General features: G+C 39.2%; 1 protein-coding gene across 5 annotated transcripts in view; it reads left to right on the top strand.

The window, feature by feature from the left end:
- Positions 1 to 21,544: 21,544 nt before the first annotated feature.
- The window catches only part of RNF212B (ring finger protein 212B), a 44,436-nt gene continuing 41,415 nt past the window's right edge, over positions 21,545 to 24,565 (top strand). For 3 of the 5 annotated variants that reach the window (XM_072837917.1, XM_072837914.1, XM_072837918.1), the window contains exons 1-2: positions 21,545 to 21,701; positions 23,213 to 23,313. In XM_072837917.1, the coding sequence (XP_072694018.1) occupies positions 23,214 to 23,313 (100 nt within the window). In that variant the 5' untranslated portion in view covers positions 21,545 to 21,701; position 23,213. Of the gene's footprint in view, positions 21,742 to 23,212; positions 23,314 to 24,565 lie in introns of all 5 variants that reach the window. The other 2 variants (XM_072837915.1, XM_072837916.1) reach the window with 2 other exon arrangements.

Consider the following 24,565-nt stretch of genomic DNA (forward strand, 5'->3'; position numbering starts at 1 on the left):
TATTGAATATAATATCCATAAAAGAAAATGTATTTTTAGGAAATTTCCAATACTACACAATTTATTAGACTAATAGGGAAAGAAATTCTAATAGAAATTGGATTATACATAACTGGGTGTAATTAATTTCATTAACATATTCAGCCAATCTGATCAACTGTTTACTGTGCTAGATACTAGGAATTTAATGGTGAACAAAGACCTGCCTTCAAGGACCTCATGCACTGTAATGATTAATTTTATGTGTCAACTTAACTGGCCACAGGGTGCCTAGATTAAATATTATTTATGGGTGTGTTTGTGAGGGTGTTTCTGAATGAGACTAGCATTTGAATCAGTAAACTCAGTAAAGTAAATTGCTCTCCCCAATGTGAGTGATTATCATGCAATCTGTTGGGAGCCTGAATAGGTCAAAAGGCAGAGAAAAAAGGGATTTGTCCCTGTTCCTCTGTTTTAAATCTGCCTGAAGGAGTTGAAACATCTCATCTTCTCATCTTCTCTACCCTTTGGATAGGGATTTTAACTGTTGCCTCCCATGATTCTCTGGTCTTTGGACTCAGTGAATTACACTACCAGCTTGCTCGGGGCTCCAGTTTTGCAGATAGGAGATTGTGGAATTTCTCAGCCTCCATAATTACATGAGCTAATTTATCATAATAAATCTCTATCTCCATCTCCATCTTATTTTGACCTCTACCTGTACTTATACAGGCATATACCTTGGAGATATTGCAGGTTGGTTCCAGTAAAGCAAATACTGCAATAAAGCAAGTCAAATGATTTTTTTGATTTCTCAGTGCATATAAAAGTTACATTTAAACTATATTGTAGTCTACTATGTGCAATAGCATAATGTCTTTAAAAAAGCAATGTACATACCTTTTTTTAGGTAAATCTTTTAAAAAAGATTTTATTTATTCATGAGACACACAGAGAGAGAGAGAGAAAGAGAGAGAGGCAGAGACGCAAGCAGAGAGAGAAGCAGGCTCCATGCAGGGAGCCCGATGTGGGACTCGATCCCGGGACTCCAGGATCACGCCCTGAGCTGAAAGCAGACGCTTAACCACTGAGCCACCCAGGCATCCCTACATACCTTAATTATAAAATACTTTATTGCTAAAAAAAAAAAATCTAACTATTATCTGAGCTTTCAGCAAGTCATAATCTGTTGGTGGTGGTGGGTCTTACCTTGATGTTGATGGCTGCTGACTGATCAGGGTCATGGTTGCTGAAGGCTGCGGTGGCTGTGGCAATTTCATAAAATAAGACAACAATGAAGTGTGCCACATTTATTGACTCATCTTTTCACAAAGGATTTCTCTGTAGCATATGATGCTCTCTCCTATGAAAGTCCTAGATGACATCTTCACCCAATATAAGGCTGTTTTACCTACATTGAAAATGTGTTCTTTAGGGTAGCTACCTATTTTATCCTAGCTAGATCTTCTGAATAACTTACTGCAGCTTCTACAACAGCACTTGCTGCTTCACCTTGCACTTTTATGTTATTGAGATGGCTTCCTTAAACCTCGTTAACCAACTTTTTCTAGCTGTGAATTTTTCCTTTGCAGCTTCCTCACCTCTCTCAGCCTTCAAAGATTGAGGAGAGTCAGGGCCTTGCTCCGGATTAGGCTTTGATTTGTGGGAATGTTGTGACTGGTTTGATCTATCCGTACCACTAACACTTTCTCCATATCAGCAATAAAGCTATTTTGCTTTCTTACCATTTCCATGTTCGCTGCAGTAGCACTTTTTATTTTAAGAACTCTACCTTGAATTCATAACTTGGCTGTTTGGCATAAGAGGCCTACCTTTCAGCCTATCTCACCTTTTGACATGTGTTCCCCATTTACGCTTAATCATTTTTAGCTTTTGATTCAAAGTGAGAGCTATGTTTGGGACATCTGGGTGGCTTAGTCGGTTAAGTATCTGACTCTTGCTTTTAGCTCAGGTCATAATCTCAGGGTCATGAGATCGAGCTCTATGTCAGGCTCCACGCTGGGCATAGAACCTGCTTAAGATTCTCCCTCTGCCCTGCTTCCCACTCTCTTCTGCTAAAAAAAAAAAAAAAAGGCAGGGGGAAGGCACCTGGCTGACTCAGTCAGTTAAGTATCTGCTTTTGGCTCAGGTCATGATCCCAGGGTCCTGGGATCAAGTCCTGCATCAGGCTCCCTGCTCTGTGGGGAGCCTACTTCTCCCTCTCCCTCTGCCTGCCACTCCCCTTGTTTGTGCTTTCTCTCTCTCTGCCAGATAAATAAATAAAATCTTTTTTTTTAAAAAGTGAGAGATGTGCAACTCTTGCTTTCACTTGAACATTTAGAGGGCATTGTAAGGTCATTAATTGGCTTTATTTCAATACTATTGTATCTCGGGGCAGCCCAGGTCGCTCAGGGGTTCAGGGCAGCCTTCAGCCCAGGGTGTGATCCTGGAGACCCAGGATCGAGTCCCACGTCGGGCTCCTTGCATGGGGCCTGCTTCTCCCTCTGCCTGTGTCTTTGCCTCTTTCTCTCCCTCTCTGTCTCTCTCATGAATAAATAAATAAAATCTTAAAAAAAAAAAAAAACTATTGTATCTCAAGGAATAGGGAGGCCCAAGGAAAGGTAGGGAGATGAAGGAATGGCTGATAAGTAGAGCAGTGAGAAAACATGTAACATTTAATAATTAAGTTTGCGATTTTATGTGGGGGCTGTTTGTAACATCCCCAAACAATTACAATAGTAATATTAAAGATCATGGAATCAGATCACTGTAGCAGATATAATAATAATGAAAAAGCTGGAGTACTGAATTACCAAAATGTGACACAGAGACACCAAGTGAGTAAATGCTGTTAGAAAAAATGACACCAGAGTTGCCACAAATTTCAATTTGTAAAAAAATGCAGTATCTGTGAAGTGCAATAAAGCAAAGTGCAACAAAACTAGGTATGCCTCTGTCTCCATCCAACCATCCATCCATCCATTTTCCCCTACTGGTTCTGTTTCTCTGCAGAACCTTGCATAATACAAGGATCTTAGATACAGATGGCTTAGTTGTTTCTCTTTCCTCCTGAAGTCCACAGCTTAGTTACTTGGACTCTCCAAAATAGGATCGTTGGACATTTGAGGAAAGCTCTAGCATGAAAGCCATAGACTAAAAAACATGGATGATGCAAGGAGCAGAAGAAGACTTCCAAAAAATTACAATTCATATACTCAAAAGGGTGCTTAGAGCGAGAATAGAGGACCCAGCTCTGAACCCCCATTAGGTCATTGGTTTCAAAACCAAATTCCTTTCAGCTCTCCGGACAAAGCTGCTCTTCTTTCCTGTCTTCCTGCTTGCAGTCATGGCCTGAGTATCTTACTATCATAGCACCATGGTCTTAATCACTCAGGCCTAAGACCTTCATCTTTTTCCCTCCCTCTCTTTTTGTAGCCCCATATCCAATTGGTCACCAAGCCCTGTTGATTCCACCTCTGAAAATTGTTTCACAACTGTTTCCTTATCCCATTGCTGTTGCCCTATTCCAGAAACTCTTTTCTCTCTTCTGGCGCACTTCAATAGGCTACCAACTAATCTTCCTGCCTGTGACCTTCCATCCCTTCATTCTGTCCCCAGTATTATAAAATATCATATTTATCATGTTTCTCTCCTGCCCAAAAGCCTCTGCTGGTTCTCCATTGTATAAAGCAGGGTTCCCTATAGCTGGCTGAGGGAGCACTACAATTACCCAAGGAAATATATATTTGGCACAGGGGAGGTGCTCAATAATTTCTCAGGTAGACCTTCTCCTATGGTACCCTCTGGTGGCAACTTCATGCAATGGAACTATCTTCATTTCACCCATCAAATTCTGAGATTCTAATTCAGTGGATCTCCTTATTGCTTGAGGGAACTACTAGCTTGTAAAATAAAGTCTGAACTCTTGTATAGAAGCTTCAGTCCATCTCTCCAGGTTTTCCTCATAATCTCTCTTTTCCTCACCATCTCTCTTTATGTGCCATTCACTCTTTCCCTTCAATCACACTGGACCACCCTATACTTTCCCGTATTAATGACTTTACTGATGCTTTCTCTCTGCCTGGAAATCCCCTTCCCTCCACCTCTACAGGATGAAACTTTAACATTGTTTTAGACTCATTCAAATATCTGTGTATCTGGAAATCTGTCTGAATTAGCTTGGCCTCTCTTTTCTTTGCATTCTCATAGTACTCCATACTCCCTCAGGGAAGCCTTCCTGAATTACATGCTCTCATAGTTCCTGGTGTTTTGTCTTTTAAATATTTAGTTATGGTTATATGTTTATTTGTGAGATTTTTAAAAAATGTCTTTTTCTTCTACTCTATTGGAAGTGACTTGATGGCAAGAGCCATATCTGTTACCATATACAGTTGGTATTCAATTATTTGTTGACTGGGTGAAATAATGTTTCTGAAATGATCATATATTCTGCTTTGTAGTGTGTATAGTTATATATACATTTGGATTCCCTTGTTAGGTGCATTTTTAAAGGGATAGATAATATCTTTTAAGTCTTTGTACCTCCCCCTGTCCCATGTAGCTCTGTGCTTGGAATACAGTAGGAGCTTAGATACAACTGCCCTACTAGGACCCCAGGGAACAAAAACTCCATGAGAGCCAGAACTTTATCTTATTCCTTATTATATCCTCAGTGGCTAGAACAGTAATCCCAAAATGAAAATATATATATATATATATATATATATATATATATATATATAATCTGGAAAAAGAGAAAGAAGTGGATAATTATAACAAGGGCCATGATAGAGATCCACAAAGGATGATCTGGGAGCTCCACTCTGTGGGCAGGCCAGAGTAGGCATCCAGAGAAAGTGATTTCTGAGCTAAGTCTGGAAGGATGAATAAAAGTTAATGAGGATGATATGGCAAGCAAAGGAAACAGTTTGCACAAAGGCACACAGGTGAGAGAGTGTGACTTAAGTTCAATGAGACTGAAGTGCATGGTGATTGAACATTGAGAGATACAAAGAGAAATGTAAATCATGAAGAGTGTATGCCTAATAAATGGTCTTGAAAGTGTTGGGCAGTTTTAAGCAGAAGAGTGATTGGATCTGGCAACAGTGGTAGGATGGAATGGAGTTGGGCAAATCTAGAGGCAGGGAGCAGTTAGGAGGCAAGTAATCAAAGCAGGTAATAAAGAGGGACTAAAAGAAAGCAAGAGTGGTAGGGGTGCTTGGGTGGCTCAGTTGTTAAATGTCCCACTCTTGATTTTAGCTCAAGTCATGACCTTAGAGTCATGAGATAGAGCCCCACATCAGGCTCTGTGCTGAGTGTAGTCTGCTTTCCACCTCCCCCCTCCACCACTTGCGCTCTCTCTTCCTTTCTCAAATAAATAAATAATTAAATCTTTTTTTAAAAACTTAAAACATTTTTTAAATATTTTATTTATTTATTTGACAGAGAGAAAGAGCACACAAGCAAGGGAGGTAGAAGAGGGAGAAGCAAGTTCCCTGCTGAACAGGGAGCCTGTTAGGGCTTGATCTCAGAACCCTGGGATCATGACCTGAGCTGAGGGCAGATGTTTAACCAACTGAGCCACCCAGGCATCTCCAATAACAGAATCTTAAAAAAATTTAAAAAGATTCCATCTGTCCTCCTCCCTCTTAAAAAAAAAAATGCAAGAGTGGTAAAAATGTAGACACTGGATTCAAGATGTATTTATAAAATGTATAAAATTGATGAATAATTGTTAAATTTAGAATATTACTTTTAGAAATAATTGCATGGATGCCCAAAGATAGATGACATGAAGATGTTCATTACAGCTGTTTTTGCAATCGTTACAATCTGGAAACACTATGTGTGCATCAATATGGGATTTATTAATTAAATAGGGTATAATTAATCAAAACATGCAACCTTTAGAAAGAATGATGTAAAAAATAAATAAATAAAAAGAATGATGTGTAAAAAATGAAATATTAACCAGAAACAAATTGTAGATATTATGTATACCATATTTTTGTTTAAGGGTGTACAACATGTATGTGTGTTGGTATATGCAATAAAAGAAATTCTAGAAGGATTTATATAGGGGTGTCTGGGTGGCTCAGTCAGTTTAAGCATTTGCCTTCAGCTCAGGCCATGATCTCAGGGTCCTGGGATCGAGTCCCACATTGGGCTCTCTGCTCAGCGGCGAGTCTGCTTCTCATTCTTCTTCTGTGTTCTCTATCCCCCTCAAAAATAAATAAATAAAATTGTAAAAAAAAAATAGAAGGATTTATATAGAAGCTATCAACCATGTTTGTCTTTCGGGAATATGATCAAGGGTAATAGGCTTTCACTTCCCAATTTATAAACTTGTGTTAATTTTTTAATGGACAATTAATTTTTAAATGCAATATGTGATTCTGGATAGAAAAATATTTTCTATAAGGATATTTGTGGGACAATTGATGAAATGTGAATAAGGTTTCTAGATTAGATAATGTATCATATCAATGTTAGTTTCTTAATTTTGATAATGGCACTGTGTTTATGGGAGAAAATATCCTTGTTTATGGAAATATACACTTAGAAGTAATGAGGTATTATGCCTACAAATTCTCAAATGGAAGAGAAAAAATAGTAATAGAGACTAACAAAGCAAATGTGGTCAATGCTAACATTTGGAGAATCTGGATCAAAGTAAATAGAAATTCTATGTACTTTTCTGTAAGTCTGAAATTATTAAAATGTTTTTTATTTATTTTTTAAAATTTTTATTTATTCATTCATGAGAGACAGAGAGAGAGGCAGAGACATAGGCAGAGGGAGAAGCAGGAAGAGCCTGATGTGGGACCTTGATGCCAGGACCCGGGGATCACAATCAGGGTCCATGCAGAGAGCCCAATGCAGGACTCGATTCCGGGACTCCAGGATCATGTCCTGAGCCAAAGGCAGACTCTCAACCGCTGGGCCACACAGGCGTCCCTGTTCTATACCTTTTTAAAAAGAATCGTTAGGGGTACCTCGGTGGCTCAGGGGATCACAACCTGAGCCAAAGGCAGGCACTCAACCACTGAGCCACCGAGGTACCCCTAACGATTCTTTTTAAAAAGGTATAGAACAGGGACGCCTGTGTGGCCCAGCGGTTGAGAGTCTGCCTTTGGCTCAGGGCATGATCCTGGAGTCCCGGAATCGAGTCCTGCACTGGGCTCTCTGCATGGACCCTGCTTCTCCTCCCTCTTCCTATGTCTCTGCCTCTCTCTGTGTCTCTCATGAATAAATAAATTCTTAAAAAATAGAAAAATAAAAAGGTATAGAACAGAATATAAAGTATGCTACTATTTATGTGTGTATGAAAGTGGAATGTATACATATATTTGTAAATATATAAATTTTCTGTGGGAAGATATACAGGAATCAGCACTATTAATGCCTTTGGAAATGAGGATTTTGTGGCTAGGAACTGAGGAAAAAGGAAGACTAATTTTTCATTGCATATCCTTTGATAACTTTTGAGCTTTTACTAAGTAATTCGCCTACCAAAAATAAATGTAATTTACAATAATAGAAGATTTTATAAAATGAAGAATTTCAAATATACTCAAAAATAGAGAGGAATATAATGAACTCCTATATCCCAGAATCATTACCCCAATTTTACAATTATTAAGATAATTAAGATAATTTGATAATTTGATTAAGATTATTTGTCATATTGCTTTATTTATTCTTTCCCATTCTATTTATCTTTTTTCCTGAAATTTATTTATTTATTTATTTATGTGGTTCCATGCCCAGTATGGAGCCCAATGTGGGGCTTGAACTCACATCCCTGAGATGAAAACTGAGCTGTGATCAAGTCAGATGCTTAACCAACTAAGCCACCAGGTCCACCTTTGCTGAAATATTTTAAAGAAAATTCCAGACATCATTCCATCCCTACATATCTCAGGAAGCATCCCTTAAAAATGTGGGCATTTTCTTACATGATCACAAGGCCATTATCATAGCTAAAAAATTAACAATAATTCTTTATTATCAACTAATATCCAGTCCATAATCCAATTTCCAGTGTGTCAAGAAAGGCCCACATACTATATATAAACACTTCACTCTAGCTGGTAAATTTACTTCTTATAGGTTACAGATTAACAATTTTGAAACTGCTTTACATGTATACTGGGGTTGATTTAATAAATAAATGTATAATGGATGTTGGGAGCCAGGGTTCTCACTGTCAGAAAGAAGACAGGAGAAAAGGCAAGAAGTAAAGGCTAGAATGAATCCTGTAGTAATGGATTAGAATTGGAGACATCAGTATGAACTCGTGTTTAACTTAATTCATATATAGATTTAAAAAAATGATAGAAATGTATGTATACATGAATTAGTATATGTATATTACCTAGGGCTGTCCACTGAGAGGGCCTAGCAATGACATCCTTGTAGGAATGGTCACATTTTGTGCCTAGCTTTTGGTTTCAAAATACCATTCTCCAATAAAAGCAACCAAGAATCCTCGGAGAACCATCTGATTTTAGAACTGGGAAAAGGAAAATACAAAATAAGTCTAGAGCATCTTGTCATACCAAAAAGGAAAAAAATTTCAAAGGGTTAGAGGAGTCAACCTAAAAGTGTTCCCCAGTAGCCAAATGGAATAATTTGAGCAATAAAATATTATAATATTAGGTTAAAATCCAAAGTGTAAAATAAATACAGATGTGTCTATATTGATATAAATAAATGATTGTGATGGGCAACGCATGTGTTCATGCAGAGAGGGCCCTGCGGTGACAGGATGATAGTGGCTTCTTCTCTGGTGAGGGCCTGAGGATAGTGACTCTTCTCTCACCATGAGTGCCACCCCAGAGATCAAGAGTCATGGGATGAAGTTTGCTGAGGAACAGCTGCTAAAGCATGGACGGACACAAGGCAAAGGCTTAGGCCGGAACGAGAACGGCATCACCCAAGCCCTAAGGGTGACACTGAAGCAGGACACTCACGGGGTGGGACATGACCCTGCCAAGGAGTTCACGGACCACTGGTGGGATGAGCTTTTCAACAGGACTGCGGCCAGCCTGGTTGTGGAGGCTGGGCAGGATGGAGTACGGATAAAGCGTCTTTCGAAGGAGACAGGCCGTCGTAATCATCCCAAGCCCAACTTGCTGTATCAGAAGTTTGTGAAGTTGTGGTCACAAGCAGGGAGAAGTGGCTTGCAGACAGGACCAGAATCCGGTGCTTCAGACTCCTAATTCCTAGCATAACAATAGAAGGGAGCTAATGTTCAGTGATCATCTGTTATGTGGGCCCTCTGTGTTATATAGCAAGCTTTTCTCATTTCTCCTCCTCCCTATGGCCACCATCCTCTCCTGCCTGATTTTGTTCACAGCCTCATAGCCAGACCCCTCACCCCGTCACTGCCCACCCCAATCAGTTCATTGACAGTGACTAGAATGCTAACAGATTTCACTAGGGCTCTGGCTCATCCTTGACCTGGGATGACAGTCCTGATGTGTCAGACTGGCTCATAGGGACCTGAGGCCTTGTCCTGCGCTCACCCCTTTCCGGACCTCTAACACTTTTAGCCAGATGGAATCAAATTCTTCTGAAAATACCACCTTCTTTCACCTGCAAGATTTTGCACATGCTCTTCCCACTCACTGCCTCCAAGAGTCTGCTGCCTTTCCACCTTTACCTGCCAATTTTGATGGCCCTCTAGAGCTCACCAAGTTCCTGAAACTTCCCCAGACCCTGAAGTTGGATTGATTATCTTCCTCTAGCACAGGCAACACTCTGTGCCTGCCTATGTTCTGCATCCCTCCTTCACCCCACACATAGAATCCATATGGGCTGACTATCTCATTTGTGTTCCACTCTGTATCTCCAACCCATTGGTCCATAGTAGGTTCTCAGTCTGCTTAAATAAAAGCACTCCAGGGACGCCTGGATGGCTCAGCAGTTGAGGATCGGCCTTCGGCCCAGGGTGGGATCCCAGGATACGGGATAGAGTCCCATATTGGACACCCTGCATGGAGCCTGTTTCTCTTTCTGCCTGTGTCTCTGCCTCTCTCTCTCTCAATCTGTGTCTCTCATGAATAAATAAATAAATAAAATATTTTAAAATAAATAAATAAATAAATAAATAAATAAATAAATAAATAATTGAGGGAACCCCGGGTGGCTCAGTGGTTTAGTGCTACCTTCAGCCCAGGGCATGATCCTGGAGACCCGGGATGGAGTCTCACGTCGGGCTCCCTGTGTGGAGCCTGCTTCTCTCTCTGCCTGTGTCTCTGCCTTTCTCTCTCTGTGTGTCTCTCATGAATAAATAAATAAAATCTTTTTAAAAAAATAAATGATTGAAAACATAACTGAATGGTAGAGTAGGAATAAATCTTTACAAAAGAACTTTAAATTATGTATGCAGATATTTTTCCTTAATAGAAAGTGGTGGTTAAACACTTCCCCACTTTGAGCGTGGGCTGGACTTGTATTCTTGCTTCCAAGGAATATAGAAAGGGAGTAATATTTGAACTTTGCAGAAATCTAGCAGATGTTACCTTAATCAAATCATGAAATTTAACATCAGCATTTTGTCATGTTGATATTATGAACCCCCTGATGTGACGAGAACCGCACTTGGCATCTATGTGTTGTTTTTTTTTTAAGATTTATTTATTTATTTATTGAATGCATGAGGAGGTGGGAAGGAGGGCAAGGCAGAGGGTGAGGAAGAGAGAATCCCAAGCAGAATCCTAAGCAGATTCCACAATAAGCACCGTGCCCGATGTGGGGCCCAATCTTATGACTCTGAGGTCATGACCTGCACTGAAATCAAGAGTTGGATGCTTAACTAACTGAGCCACCCAGGCGCCCTTGCTTTATTTTTGAATTGTCTTTTAGTTGTTGTAGAAGTTCTTTATATATTCTGGGTATTGAACTTTTATCAAATATATCACTTGCAAATATTTTCTCCCATTCTGTGGATTGGCTTTTTGCTCTCTTGATAGCGTTCTTTGATATACAGGAGTTTTTAATTTTAATAAAGTACTATGTATCCATTTTTTTCTTTTGTTGCTTGTGCATTCATCATATTTAGAAACCATTGCCAGATTCAAGGCTATGAAGATTTGCCCTTGTATTTTCTTCAAGGAGTTTCATAGTTTTTGCTATAACATTTATATCTTTGATCAATTTTTAAATTTTTTTAATTTATTTATGATAGTCACAGAGAGAGAGAGAGAGAGGCAGAGACATAGGCAGAGGGAGAAACAGGCTCCATGCACCGGGAGCCTGACGTGGGATTTGATCCCGGGTCTCCAGGATCGCGCCCTGGGCCAAAGGCAGGCGCTAAACCACTACGCCACCCAGGGACCCCTCTTTGATCAATTTTTAGTTAATTTTTGTATATAGCATAAGGTAAGGGTCCAATTATTCTTTTTCATGTGGGTATTCAGTTTTCCCAGCACTATTTACTGAAGGGATTATTCTTTCCCCCGATTGGTCTTGGCATCCTTGTTGAAAATCAACTGATTATTGATGTGAGAGTTTATTTCCTGATTCTGAATTCTATTCCATGGTTTATATGTTTACCCTTATGCTAACACCACAATTTTTTGACTACACTACATTTGTAGTAAGTCTGGAAATTGGGAAATGTGAGTTCTTCACCTTTTTTTTTTTTAAGATTGTATTCATTTATTAATGAGAGAGAGAGAGAGAGAGAGGCAGGGATATGGGCAGGGAGAAGCAGGCTTCATGCAAGGAGGCCGACGTGACTCCAGGATCACCCCCCAGGGTCAAAGGCAGGTGCCAAACTGCTGAGCCACCCAGGGATCCCCCACATTTCCTCTTTTTCAAGATTGTTTTGGTTATTCTGGATCCTTTGAAATTCCATATGAATTTTAGGATGGGCTTTTCAATTTCTGCAAAAATACTAGTGGCATTTTGATAGGGATTATATTGAATCTGTGTATCATCCTGGGTAGAATTATCAACAATGTTAAGTAGTTTTCCATGTACAAGTCTTGCACCTTCTTGGTTAAGTTTATTACTAAGTATTTTATTCTTTTTGATCCTATTATAAATGGATTTTTTTTATGGACAACTAAGTTTTTGACAAAGGCAATTTAGGTGAGAAAAGATCATCTTTTCAATAGATGATGCTGGAATAATTGGATGTCCATATGCAGAAAACAAAAACAAAACAACACACACATACACATGAAAGAACTTTATTTGTTTTTAAAGATTTTATTTGTTCATTCATGAGAGACACAGAAATATAGGCAGAGGAAGATATAGGCTCCCGTGGGGAGTCTGCTGTGGGACTCAATCCCAGGACCCCGGAATCATGACCTGAGCTAAAGGCAGACACTCAACCACTGAGCCACCCAGGTGCCCCACATGAAAGAACTTTTTTTTTTTAAAGATATTATTTGTTTATTCATGAGAGACAGAGAGTAGAGAGAAGGAGGCAGAGACACAGGCAGAGGGAGAAGCAGGCCCCAAGCAGGGAGCCTGACATGGGACTCCATCCCGGATCTCTAGGATCACGCCCTGAGCTGAAGGCGCTAAACTGCTGAGCCACCCGGGCTGCCCCCCATGAAAGAACTTTAATCTGCACCTCATACCACATAAAAATGTAACTCAAAATGAATCATATTCCTAACTATAAATTCAAAACTATATAGTTTAGATTTCTAGAATTTCTAGAAGAAAACATGGGAAAATCTTTGTGCATTGGGTTAGGCAAAGATATCTTAGATATTATACCAAAAATGCTCCATTAAAGAACAATTTGATAAACTGGACTTTATAAAAAATAAAACCTACTTTTCAGAAACTATTATTAGGAGACTAAAAAGACAAGCCACAAACTGGGCATATAGTTGATGAAGGAGTTTCTTCAGCATGTAAGAATTCTCAAAGTCAACAATAAGAAAATAAACAACCCAATTTAAAATGGGCAAAAGATTTGGAAACTTCACCAAAAATATATACATAGATGGCAAATAAGCACATGAAAAGATAAAAAGATGTTCCCCATCATTAGTCATGAGGAAAACACAAGTTAAACCACAATAAGGTACTACTACATACCTATTAGAATCATTAAAATTAAAAAGAGTGAACATACTAAGTGTGAGCAATAATGTGGAAAACATGAAATTCTCATACATTGCTGGTGGGAATGTAAAATGGTACAATCTCTTTGGAGAAGTTCAGCAGTTTCTTCAAAAGTTAAACATATACTTACTATACCTACTATATGATCTAGCCATTCAGCTTCTAGGAAATTACCGAAGAGATAAGAGAGCATAGATGCAATGATTTGTGCATGAACACTTAATGCAGCTTTATTTGTAATAGCTCCCAACTGGAAACAACCAAATGTTCATCAACAGAAAAATGGATAAACAAATTGTGGTATATACATACTACTCACTACTAAGTGAAACGTGAAATGAAGTAAAGTGAAATACTAGTCAAGAACTATCAAGGGGCGCCTGGGTGGGCTGAGTCAGTTAAGCATCTGCCTTCCACTCAGGTCATGATCCCAGGTCAGGCACCTGTTCAGTGGAGAATCTGCTTCTCCTTCTCCCTTTGCCCCCCCTCCTGCTGCGCTCTCACTCTCTCGCTCTTGTGCTCTCTCAAATGAATATGTAAAATCTTAAAAAAAAAAAAAGGGAACTATCAATACATGGAACAACATGGATGAGTCTCAAAACTGTTAAGCTGAGGGATGCCTGGGTGGCTCAGCGGTTGAACGTCTGCCTTCGGCTCAGGGCATGATCCCCAACTGGGGAGAGTCCTGCATCAGGCTCTCTGCAGGAAGCCTGCTTCTCCCTCTGCCTGTGTCTCTGCCTCTCTCTGCATCTCTCATGAACGGATAAGTAGAATCTTAAAAAAAAGAAAAAAGAAACTGTTAGGCTGAATGAAAGAAACCAGACAAAAAAGAGTACATATGATTCTATGTATATAAAACTCTAGACAATGCAAACTGATCTGTGGTGAAGAAAGTACCTGGGTTACCTGAGGATTGAAGTGTTGGGAGGGTTGGGAAGAATGGTTTACAAAGAAGCATGAGGAAATTTTGGGGATGATGGATATCTTCACTATCTTTATTGTAGTAATAGTTTCAAGGGTATAGGTGTCAAAACTTATCAAATCGTACATTTTTAATATATACAATTGATTGCATTGCAATTCTATCTCAATAAACTTGTTTAAAAAGTCACCAATCTGATATACAGCTAAATTTGTTTCAGTCCCTCCCCTTCCAATTTTTAAGAATTGCTTTTATTTTTTAAAAAGACATTCAGGTTTTTTTGTTTTGTTTTGTTTTGTTTTATTCATGAGAGACACAGAGAGAAAGAGAGAGAGAGAGACAGGCAGAGACACAGGCAGAGGGAGAAGCAGGCTCCATGCAGGAAGCTCCATGCAGGATCGACGTGGGACTCGATCCCAGGACTCCAGGGCTGAAAGCAGTGCTAAACCGCTGAGCCACCCAGGCTGCTCAGAATTGCTTTTAAATTATATTTTTAATATGTACAATTATATTTCCAAAAGATGAAATTATATAACAAGTTAAATTCTAAAATTTTAATTTCAGAAACGCTAGAAGATAAAACGAATTACTAAAAATGGTTAAAGAGGTAGGCAGGAAACATCTTAGAGGTGACAATACAGAATTATTTATCAACTTAATCCTAATTAAATTCTAACTAAAAGTGAGGCTAAATATCTTTTGCTCAAATTTCTATTGTCACTGGTTTTTTTTTTTTTTTTTTTTTTTTGGTGTCACTGGGTTTTAAAAAAAACATTCTTTGTACATTAAAGGCATTAGTACTTTGTGATTTAAGTGGAAGATATTATTTCCCAATTTGTCACTTTACCTATGATGGAGCGTGTGTTTGTATGTGTGTGTGCGCGTGTGTGTGTGTTTGAATTTGACCATACAAAAGGTCTTCTTTTTTTTTTTTTTTTTAATTTTTATTTATTTATGATAGTCACACAGAGAGAAAGAGAGAGGCAGAGACACAGGCAGAGGGAGAAGCAGGCTCCATGCACCGGGAGCCCGACGTGGGATTCGATCTCGGGTCTCCAGGATCGCGCCCTGGGCCAAAGGCAGGCGCCAAACTGCTGCGCCACCCAGGGATCCCCAAAAGGTCTTCTTTTAGTCAAACTTATCATTCTTTTCCATTATTGCTTCTAGATTTCTGAATCATAGAAAAGCTTCCCACTTCTTGGTTATAAGTATTCATTAATGTCTTCTGCCAGTACTTGTACATTTCATCTTTATATTTAGATTTCTGACCCATTTGAAATTTACCCTGATGAATGAATGATGTAAGATATAGACCTAATTTTATTTTTTTTCCAAATGGCTATACAGTTGTCCCAATTCTGTTTATTAAAAACTCAATCCCCCCCAAAGTGAATTCCCCACATTTATCATAAATCTTCCAAATGTACATGGTTCTATTTCTGGACTTTCTAGTTTATTGTACTGGTCTAGATGTTCATCCATATGCCAATATTATACTTTTTAAATTACAGAGGCTTTATTTTTTTAAGATTTTATTTATTTAGGGGGATCCCTGGGTGGCTCAGTGGTTTGGCGCCTGCCTTTGGTTTAGGGCGTGATCCTGGAGTCCCGGGATCGAGTCCCGCATCAGGCTCCCTGTGTGGAGCCTGCTTCTCCCTCTGCCTGTATCTCTGCCTCTCTCTCTCTCTGTGTGTGTGTGTGTGTGTGTGTGTCTCTCATGAATAAATAGATAGAATATTAAAAAAAATATTTTATTTATTTATTTGAGAGAGAGAGTGAGTAAGCAAGAAAGAGCACAAGCCAGGGTAGAGGCCGAGGGAGAGGGAGAAGCAGACTTCCCACTAAGTAGGAAGCCTGACTCGAGGCTTGATTCTAGGACCCTGGGATCATGACCTGAGCTGAAGGCAGATGTTTAACCGAATGAGCCACCCGGTATCCCTACAGAGGTTTTATAATACATTTTAATATTAGGTGCAGCTAGCTATCCATCTCATAGGACACTGAACATTTTCAGGGTTTTCCTGGATACTCTTGTTTGTTTGTTTAGTCATTTTCCATGAGAACTTTATGATCAATTTGTTTAATTCCAGGAGACAACCTGTTGGTATTTTTCCATTGGGATCATGTTACATTTATAAATTAACTTAGAATTGACATCATTAGGATGTTGACTTTTCCTATCTAAAAACAAGACTTGGGAAGCCTGGGTGGCTCAGTGGTTGAGTGTCTGCCTTTGGCTCAGGGCATGATCCCAGAGTCCAGGATCAAGTGCCACATCGGGCTCCCTGCAGGCAGCCCGCTTGTGTCTCTGCCTCTCTTTCTCTCTCTTTCTGTGTTTCTCATGAATAAATAAATAAATAAAATCTTAATAAATAAATAGATAAATAAAAACAGGACTTATTTTTCCATTTGTTTATGTTGATTTTTGTCTCTTTTAGTAATATTTTAAAGTTTTCTTCATATACATTTGCATATGTATATTTCTGTTAAATTATTGTCTAAGCATTTTAACTGCTTGTGGATATTTTCTTTTTAGTTTTCTTCCCTACGATTTATTTACTTCAGAAAGACAGAGAGTGCAAGCAGGGGTAGGTGTAGAGAGGAAGAGAGAGAGAGAAGGAGACTCCCACCAAGCACAGGGTCTGACGGGGACTGATCCCAGGACCCTGAGATCACGACTTGAGCCAAAATCAAGAGACAGCTGCCTACCAACTGAGCCACCCAGACATCCCATGCTTTGTTGTTATCTTAAAGACTTTTCTTTCCTATTACATCTTCTGATTATTATTTGAACATAGAAAGGTTACTATATTTCCTTTGTTAATTTTATAACATCTTACTCTACTAAATTTTCTTATTATTTACATTTTCCTATTGATTCTCTTCCATTTCTCAGATAAACATGATAGAATCTTCTAAGAAAAGATGTTTTTATTTTACCCTTTTTAATTAATATTGATACCTTGTTTAGTGGTAGTGGCATTCTTGTCCTTATTCCTAAGTAACAAGAATGCCTCAAGTGTTTCTTCATTAAAAAACATTCCAGCTTTTGGGCACCTGGGTGGCTCAGTCCACTGGGCAGCCGGCTCTTGATTTTGGCTAGGTCACTATTCCAGCGTGGGGGGGTGGAGCCCCTCACGGAGCCAGGAGCCGCAAGCCCAGCCCAGCACGCAGAGCAGAGGCTGCTTGTCTCTCTCCTACCCCCACTCACGTGCTGGTCCACACTGGTACATGCTTTCTCTTAAACAAATTAATAAATAAAACTTTAAAAAACAAAAGCATGCTAGTTTTTGTGCACATGCACACACACATTTTTAAATCATGTTAAGGAAATGTCCACTGATTTCTACTTCAATAAGATTTTATTTTATTTTTTTAAGATGTTATTTATTCATTCATGAGAGACACACAGAGAGAGGCAGAGGCACAGGGAGAAACAGGCTCCATGCAGGGAGCCTGATGAGGGACTCAATCCTGGAACTCCAGGATCACACCCCGGGCCGAAATCAGGCGCCAAACCTACTAAGCCACCCAGGCGTCCTTTCAATAAGATTTTTATTTTTATTATTTATTTATTTATTTATTTATTTATTTATTTATTTATTTATTTAAAGGGAGATTTCTTTTTTAAGATTGATTGATTTATGATAGACATAGAAAGAGAGAGAGAGAGGCAGAGACACAGGAAGAGGGAGAAGCAGGCTCCATTCCAGGAGCCTGATGTGGGACTCGATACCGGGACTCCAGGATCGCGTCCTGGGCCAAAGGCAGGCGCTAAACCGTTGAGCCACCCAGGGATCCCCTCAATAAGATTTTTAAATCAGAAATGGGTATGAGGACACCCAGGTGTCTCAGTGGTTGAGCCTTAGGTTCAGGGAGTGGTCTCGGAGTTTTGGGATCGAGTCCCGCATTGGGCTCCCCGTGAGGAGCCTGCTTCTGTCTTTGCCTCTCTGTGTCTCTCGTGAATAAATAAAATCTCTTAAAAAATAAAAAACAGAAATGGGTGTGAATTACGACAAATGTTTTACTGGCAACTGTGGAGATGATCATGATATTTCTTCTTAGAAATACAATCAATTACATTAATGGATTTCCTAATATTGGAATTATTTCATTCCTGTAGTGAATATCACTTGGCCATAATGTATATCTTTAAAAATGTGTTGTTGGATTCTATTTGCTAATATCTTATTTAAAGATCTCTGCGTTGGGACGCCTGAGTGGCTCAGTGGTTGAGCGCCTCCCTTCACCCAGGGCATGATCCTGGGGTCCTGGGATCAAGTCCCACATCGGGCTCCCTGTGTGGAGCCTGCTTCTCTCTCTGCCTGTGTCTCTGACTCTCTCTCTGTGTCTCTCATGAATAAATAAAATCTTAAAAAAATGTTCTCTGCATCAATGTTTTCAAGTGGGCCTATTCTATTGTTTTATGTATGTATGCAATCTTTTTCGTTTTTTCCCGTCAATGTTCATTTCATAAATTTTTTTAAATCTCTTTTTTCTATGGCCAGAATATTTAAATAGAATTAAGATTATATTTAGAAAAGCCATTTATGTGATGGTTTGAGTTGTGAGCTGAACTAATCACTCATATTACGGAACACCATTTTTACTTGAAAGAACAACTAAAAAACTATAGTTACTCTGACCTGGATATTTGGTAGACATTTTCTCAAAAATAAACAAAATGAGTTTGTCACGTCAAGGAAAACAGTGACAGTATTTGTTGCCAATGATAAAATTTAAGATTTCTTTTTTCTAAAAGATTTTATTTATTTATTCATGAGAGACAGAGAGAGAGGCAGAGACACAGGAAGAGGGAGAAGCAGGCTCCCCACAAGGAGCTCGATGTGGGACTCGATCCCAGGACCCTGGGACCATGCCCTGAGCCGAAGGCAGACACTCAACTGCTGAGCCAGCCAGGATTCCCAAAATTAAAGATTTCAGAGAAAAATTAGAATTTTGGAAAACTTGTATCTGTAACTGTGAGCCTGACAACTTTCCAATATTCGAAGATTTTTCTGATGAAACAGGTAGTAATATCAACAAAAATGATTTTTAAAATTATAAAATAAAATGTGTCAATAATTAACATTACATAATGAAATATGTAAATGTATATAACTCAGTGAACCAATATTTTCCAAATGACTCATTTGGTCTAAACATAAGATGTTACACATTCATTAATACAGTGCTACATTCCACATCACAACTAGCTTTTAACAAACTCCCATCATTTTGGTGGAGTGTCAAAGAAAAATTTTCACAATTACCTGAAGAAGCTATTAAAATACTACTGACTTTTCTACCTACATATTTGGGTAAGTCCAGATCTTCTTCACACATTTCAACTGAAACAATCTGCCGCAATAGAATGAATGTAGCAGGAAATGCACAAACACAGCTGCTTTCTATAAAGTCAGATAGTAAGAGATCATAAAACGCTACTCTTCACACTAAATTGTTTTATTTTGAAAGATATAACTATTTTTCATAGGTTATATTACTATTTAATGGGTTTATTATTGTTGTTTTCAAACAAATTAATTAATTAAAAAAAATTTTTAATTGCTAATACCATACATATGATAGGTACTATCCACATAAACAAAAGTTTTTTGGGAAGAGAGTTTTCAGTAATTTTTAAAATGTAAAGGAGGGGGCATCTGGGTGGCTCAGTGGTTGAGCGTCTGCCTTCCACTCAGAGCATGATCATGGAGTCCTGGGATTGAGTCCCACATTGGGCTTCCCTCAGGGAGCCTGCTTTTCCCTCTGCCTATGTCTCTGCCTCTCTTTCTCTGTGTCTTTCATGAATAAATAAAACCTTTTAAAAATAAAATAAAATAAAATAAATAAATAAAATGTAAAAGAGTACTAAGGCCAAAAAGTTTGAGAACCACTGCTTAGTGGATTCCTCAGGGAAAGCTCATGTTTACATTTTTGGTCGGCAGCCTTTTATACCTGAACACAATGTGGGGAGAAATAAAGTTCTTGGATCATATTTTCTTTTTGAAAATCTTGAAAATGCTGTCACATTGTTTCTAGCATAAAATGCTGCTGTAGAGAAGTCTGATGCTGTAGAAAAGTCTGATGCCAATATATTTTTCTTTGCCTTATAAATGACTAGTACTTTTTCAACTGGATGTTCAGAAGGGTTTTTCTTTATCTGTAAGACTAATAGTTTTATTAGAAAATGTTTTGGTTTTGATTGTCCTGGATCAGTTTTCTCCTATATACAGTATGCCCTTTCAATAGGTAGACTTAAGACTTTTTTTTTTTTTAAAGATTTTATTTATTTATTCATGAGAGACACACAGAGAGAGGCAGAGACACAAGCAGAGTGGGGAGCAGGCTCCATGCAGGGAGCCTGACATGGGACTCGATCCGGGGTCTCCAGGATCACACCCCAGGCCTAAGGCAGGTGCTCAGCCGCTGAGCCACCCAGGCATCCCAAGACTTATTTCAGGAAAATTTGTTCCAAGTTTTAAATATTTGTTAATACATTGTTCTCTGGTTTTTCTTGGAGGAATAAATGTGTTTGCATGTAAAACCTCTTTTGCTTATTTTCTGTATCTATCACTTTCTCTTAAAAACTTTTCTTTTTTTTTTTTTTAAGAAAAACAACTCTCCTGTCAGCCATTAATTGTGCTTTCTTTCTTTCATTTCTGAAAAAAAGTTATAAATTTTTTTTCTGATATTTGTTAGTTCTTATTTATTATGTTCTCTATCCAGGTTGCTTTTTAGCTTTTCTGATTTATGCTATTTTTTTTAAGATTTATTTATTTATTTATTTATTTATTTATTTATTTATTTATTTATTCATTTATTCATTCGTGAGACACAGAGAGAGGCAGAGACACAGGCAGAGGGAGAAGCAGGTTACCTGTGGGGAGCCCTATGCAGGACTCGATCCCAGGACCCCAGGATCACACCCTGTGTGTAAGGCAGACGCTCAGCCACTGAGTCACCCAGGCGTCCCTGATTTATGCTATTCTTTCAAAATATCCTTTAAAAAAAAATTACGGGATGCCTGGGTGGCTCAGCGGTTGAGCATCTGCCTTCAGCTCAGAGCATGATCACGGTCTCGGGATCCGGTCCCACATCGGGCTCCCCAGAGGGAGCCTCTTTCTCCCTCTGCCTGTGCCTCTGCCTCTCTCTGTGTCTCTCAAGAGTAAATGAAATCTTTAAAAAAATGGTTGAAATATTCATCTGCTTTGTGACCACAGTTTTTCAGTATTATTATTTATAGGAACATTATCAGGTTCACTCTTACCTGTTTCCACAATAATTTGTAAGGGATTAGGCCGCATTCCTCTTTGTTGCCATTCTTAAATGAGGTAAATTTTCCTCAACTACCAAGAAGAGGCACCCTTGGTGCCAGCTACCGCCAACCCCACTTTCCCGCCCAGTACTTGGTGTGGGCTCTGCCCACGCCGCTTGCGGTCCCCCAGGCCCCGCCCACCGACTCGGCGCCCCGGCCCCGCCCACTGCCCCGGCGCCCCGCCCCCGCCCCGCCCCGCCCCGCCCACGCCGCGCGCGCGCGCCGCGGGGCCCTCCCATTCAGCCCGCCGCCGGGAGCTCTGCCCACGCCTCGCACAAGCCGTCGCGGCCCCGCCCAGCCTCTTGCCTCTGCCAGGTGCCGGGCTTGCTGTGTATTTTCCCGCCATTTCCAGCTCTTGGTGAGGAGAACTGGATGATTTCGGTGAGACCCCAGGGCTTCTGAGACCATGGCGGCCAAGCGGGTAGGGAATGTAACTAGAAAAGAGACTACTAAATTGCCATCACCTCTAGAAATCCGGCACGCCTCGCCCTCACAGCCCCTTAACTGCCCTTCTGGGAAGGGGATCCTCTGTACGACCTATTTAATTAGCCCACTAATTGTTGTTGCTGTGCTTACACAAAGCAGGATACATAGAGTAGGGCCTTTTCAGTAGTTCTGCAGACTCGCCTCCTGGCAGAAGTTAGTGTATTGTGAGCAGGAAATCTAAAGCTCATGGCTCTGTATGATGCCTTTGCATTGAACTGATTATTCAGCACGTTTTTATCGCGAATCTTTTCTTTTGTGACAAAAATGTTGAAGTGTGGTGCAAACTAGTCATCATTCTTTTAGCAAATCTCTCCGTAAGCTACTTACAAACTGTTTTTAAACAAAAGACTTAGGGGACAAAAAATGTTACCTTCCATTGTGGTTATTTTCCTAATGTAAATTTAAAGGAAATCAAACTAATAAATATTATATTCTTCGACAACATATTCATGGAATTAAACATATGACTTCATTAAACATATGACTAATTACAGTTCAATATGTATCAGCTCACTTCTGTATTTTTAATAGTTTCTTCGTTTAAAAATCTTAGAGTCACATTTACAAAATTACGTATTTCACCAGTTATGTGGATAGAATTAGTATTGACAGAAAATATAGGGTGTATAGTTGCCATATCTAACAGAAAGGTTTATTCGATGTGGTAGCAAGAACTTGACACCGGGAGTAAGAAAGAAGACTTGAATTCTAATCCTAGAGTTGACATTAAAGATGGAACTTTGGACAAGTCATTGAATTTCAGTGAACATAAGGTATAACTTTTGCACAGTGTTGGGAATGGACAAAATGTTAAATGATTTTTGAAGCCCCTTCTAGATCTATGACTGTCTGTAGACTAGAAGGGAAAGTGTACAAGCTGAGACAGTATCATTAATGAGCCAGGTTTCCCTTAGATAAAATATGTCCCAAGTGGCTAATAAAACATCTTCTATTATTTGATCCACTGCTTCTCCTTACGCCATCTCACTGTATCACAGGGAACTATTAGGAAAGAAATTGATTTTTTAAAAGATTGTTTTTTCTGATTACAAATTGGTGCATGAACTACTCCAGAAAACTTGAAAACAAAAAAGTGTAAAGGTCAAACACACACACACACACACAAATATCCATAATCTTACCATTCAAAGAAATCTCATTGTCCCATTATTTTTCTAAATATATACATTTTTTTTCTCTTTTAAAAATGGTAAATGTAGTTTGTGGTCTGCTTTTTTTCACTTGAGAGGTATAGGTTCTTCCTGACAACCAACTAGAATACCCACAATAATAGTGCCTGCATCCCAAAAAGATAACAGAAGCTAAGCAAATATTGTTCCATACGTTTTGGCACAGCTACAATTATATTACGCTCCAGGTTATTTTCCTCTTTCTCTTTGTTCCAGAATGGATTGGTTTCACTGTAACCAGTGTTTCCGAAAAGATGGGGACCATTTCTTTGTCACCAGCTGTGGGCATATTTTCTGTAAAAAGTGTGTGACTCTGGGTGAGTGTCTTAACTGTTTTCAGATTCAGGCAAAAAATGTTTTTAACCTAGAAATAATGATTAACCATTTCTCTGTGTGACTTGGGATAAAAATCACATATTGGGCCAAAGCTGGTATAGATATAGTAGGAAACTGTTGATTATGGAAATTTGAGGCATCCATTAATAAAGAATGATTTAGCAAATTGAATATCTAATACTTGAACACCAAAAGTTACTTGTCAGTGTTTTGAAGTCTGTGCCAGGGAAAGCCACATGGTTATCAGACTAATTAGAGAAATAAGAAAAAATAAGAGTAATGAATAGTAATTGGGGAAAGTTTGGTTAATAACAAGAGTCATTTCTAATGGGAAGTGGTCTAGCCCCATTTCAAATTGATAGAAATGTTGATGATGATGAATAAGATGATAATGGTTGTGGTGATAGTAGTGATATATTTGCAATTTAAAAAGTATTTCCAGAGGTGCCTGGGTGACTCAGTTCGTTAGGCGTTGGACTCCGTTTTGGCTCAGGTTGTGATCTTCTGGGTCATGGGATGGAGCCCCATCAGGCTCCGTGCTCAGTGGGGAGTCTGCTGGAAGTTTCTCTCCTTCTGCCACCCACCATGCCCTCTCTTTCTTTCTCTCTCTCTGAAATAGAAAAATATTTTTTTTTTAAAAAAGTATTTTCCCAGGCAGCCCGGGTGGCTCAGTGGTTTGGCGCTGCCTTCAGCCCGGGACCTGATCCTGGGGACCCGGGATCGAGTCCCACATTGGGCTTCCTGCATGGAGCCTGCTTCTCCCCCTGTCAGTGTCTCTGCCTCTCTTTCTCTCTGTGTCTCTCATGAATAAATGAATAAAATCTTTTTTGTTTTTTTAAGTATTTTCCAGGAGTTCCTGGGTGGTTTAGTCAGTTGAGCATCAGACTCTTGATTTTGGTTTAGGTCATGATTTCAGGGTCCTGGGATTGAGCCCCAAATCGGGCTCCATGCTCAGCAAGGAGTCTGCTTGTCTCTCTCTCCCTCTGCTCCTGCTCCCACTTGTGCTTTCTCTCTGTTTCTAAAATAAATAAATCTTTTTAAAAAAAAACAAAAAGTATTTTCCACATGTAAGAATTTTATGTATCCTTATCATAACTCCGGAGGTAATTATTAGTAGACTTATTTTACAAATGAGGAACTGGTTCAGAAAGGATAAATGTTTTGACCAACTTCTTATAGCTAAAGTCTTAGAAATGAGATATGAATCTAAGGGGTCTTTTTTCACACCAACAT

Source organism: Canis lupus, chromosome 9 (genome assembly GCF_048164855.1).
Source record: "Canis lupus baileyi chromosome 9, mCanLup2.hap1, whole genome shotgun sequence".
Classification (NCBI taxonomy): Eukaryota; Metazoa; Chordata; class Mammalia; order Carnivora; family Canidae; genus Canis; species Canis lupus.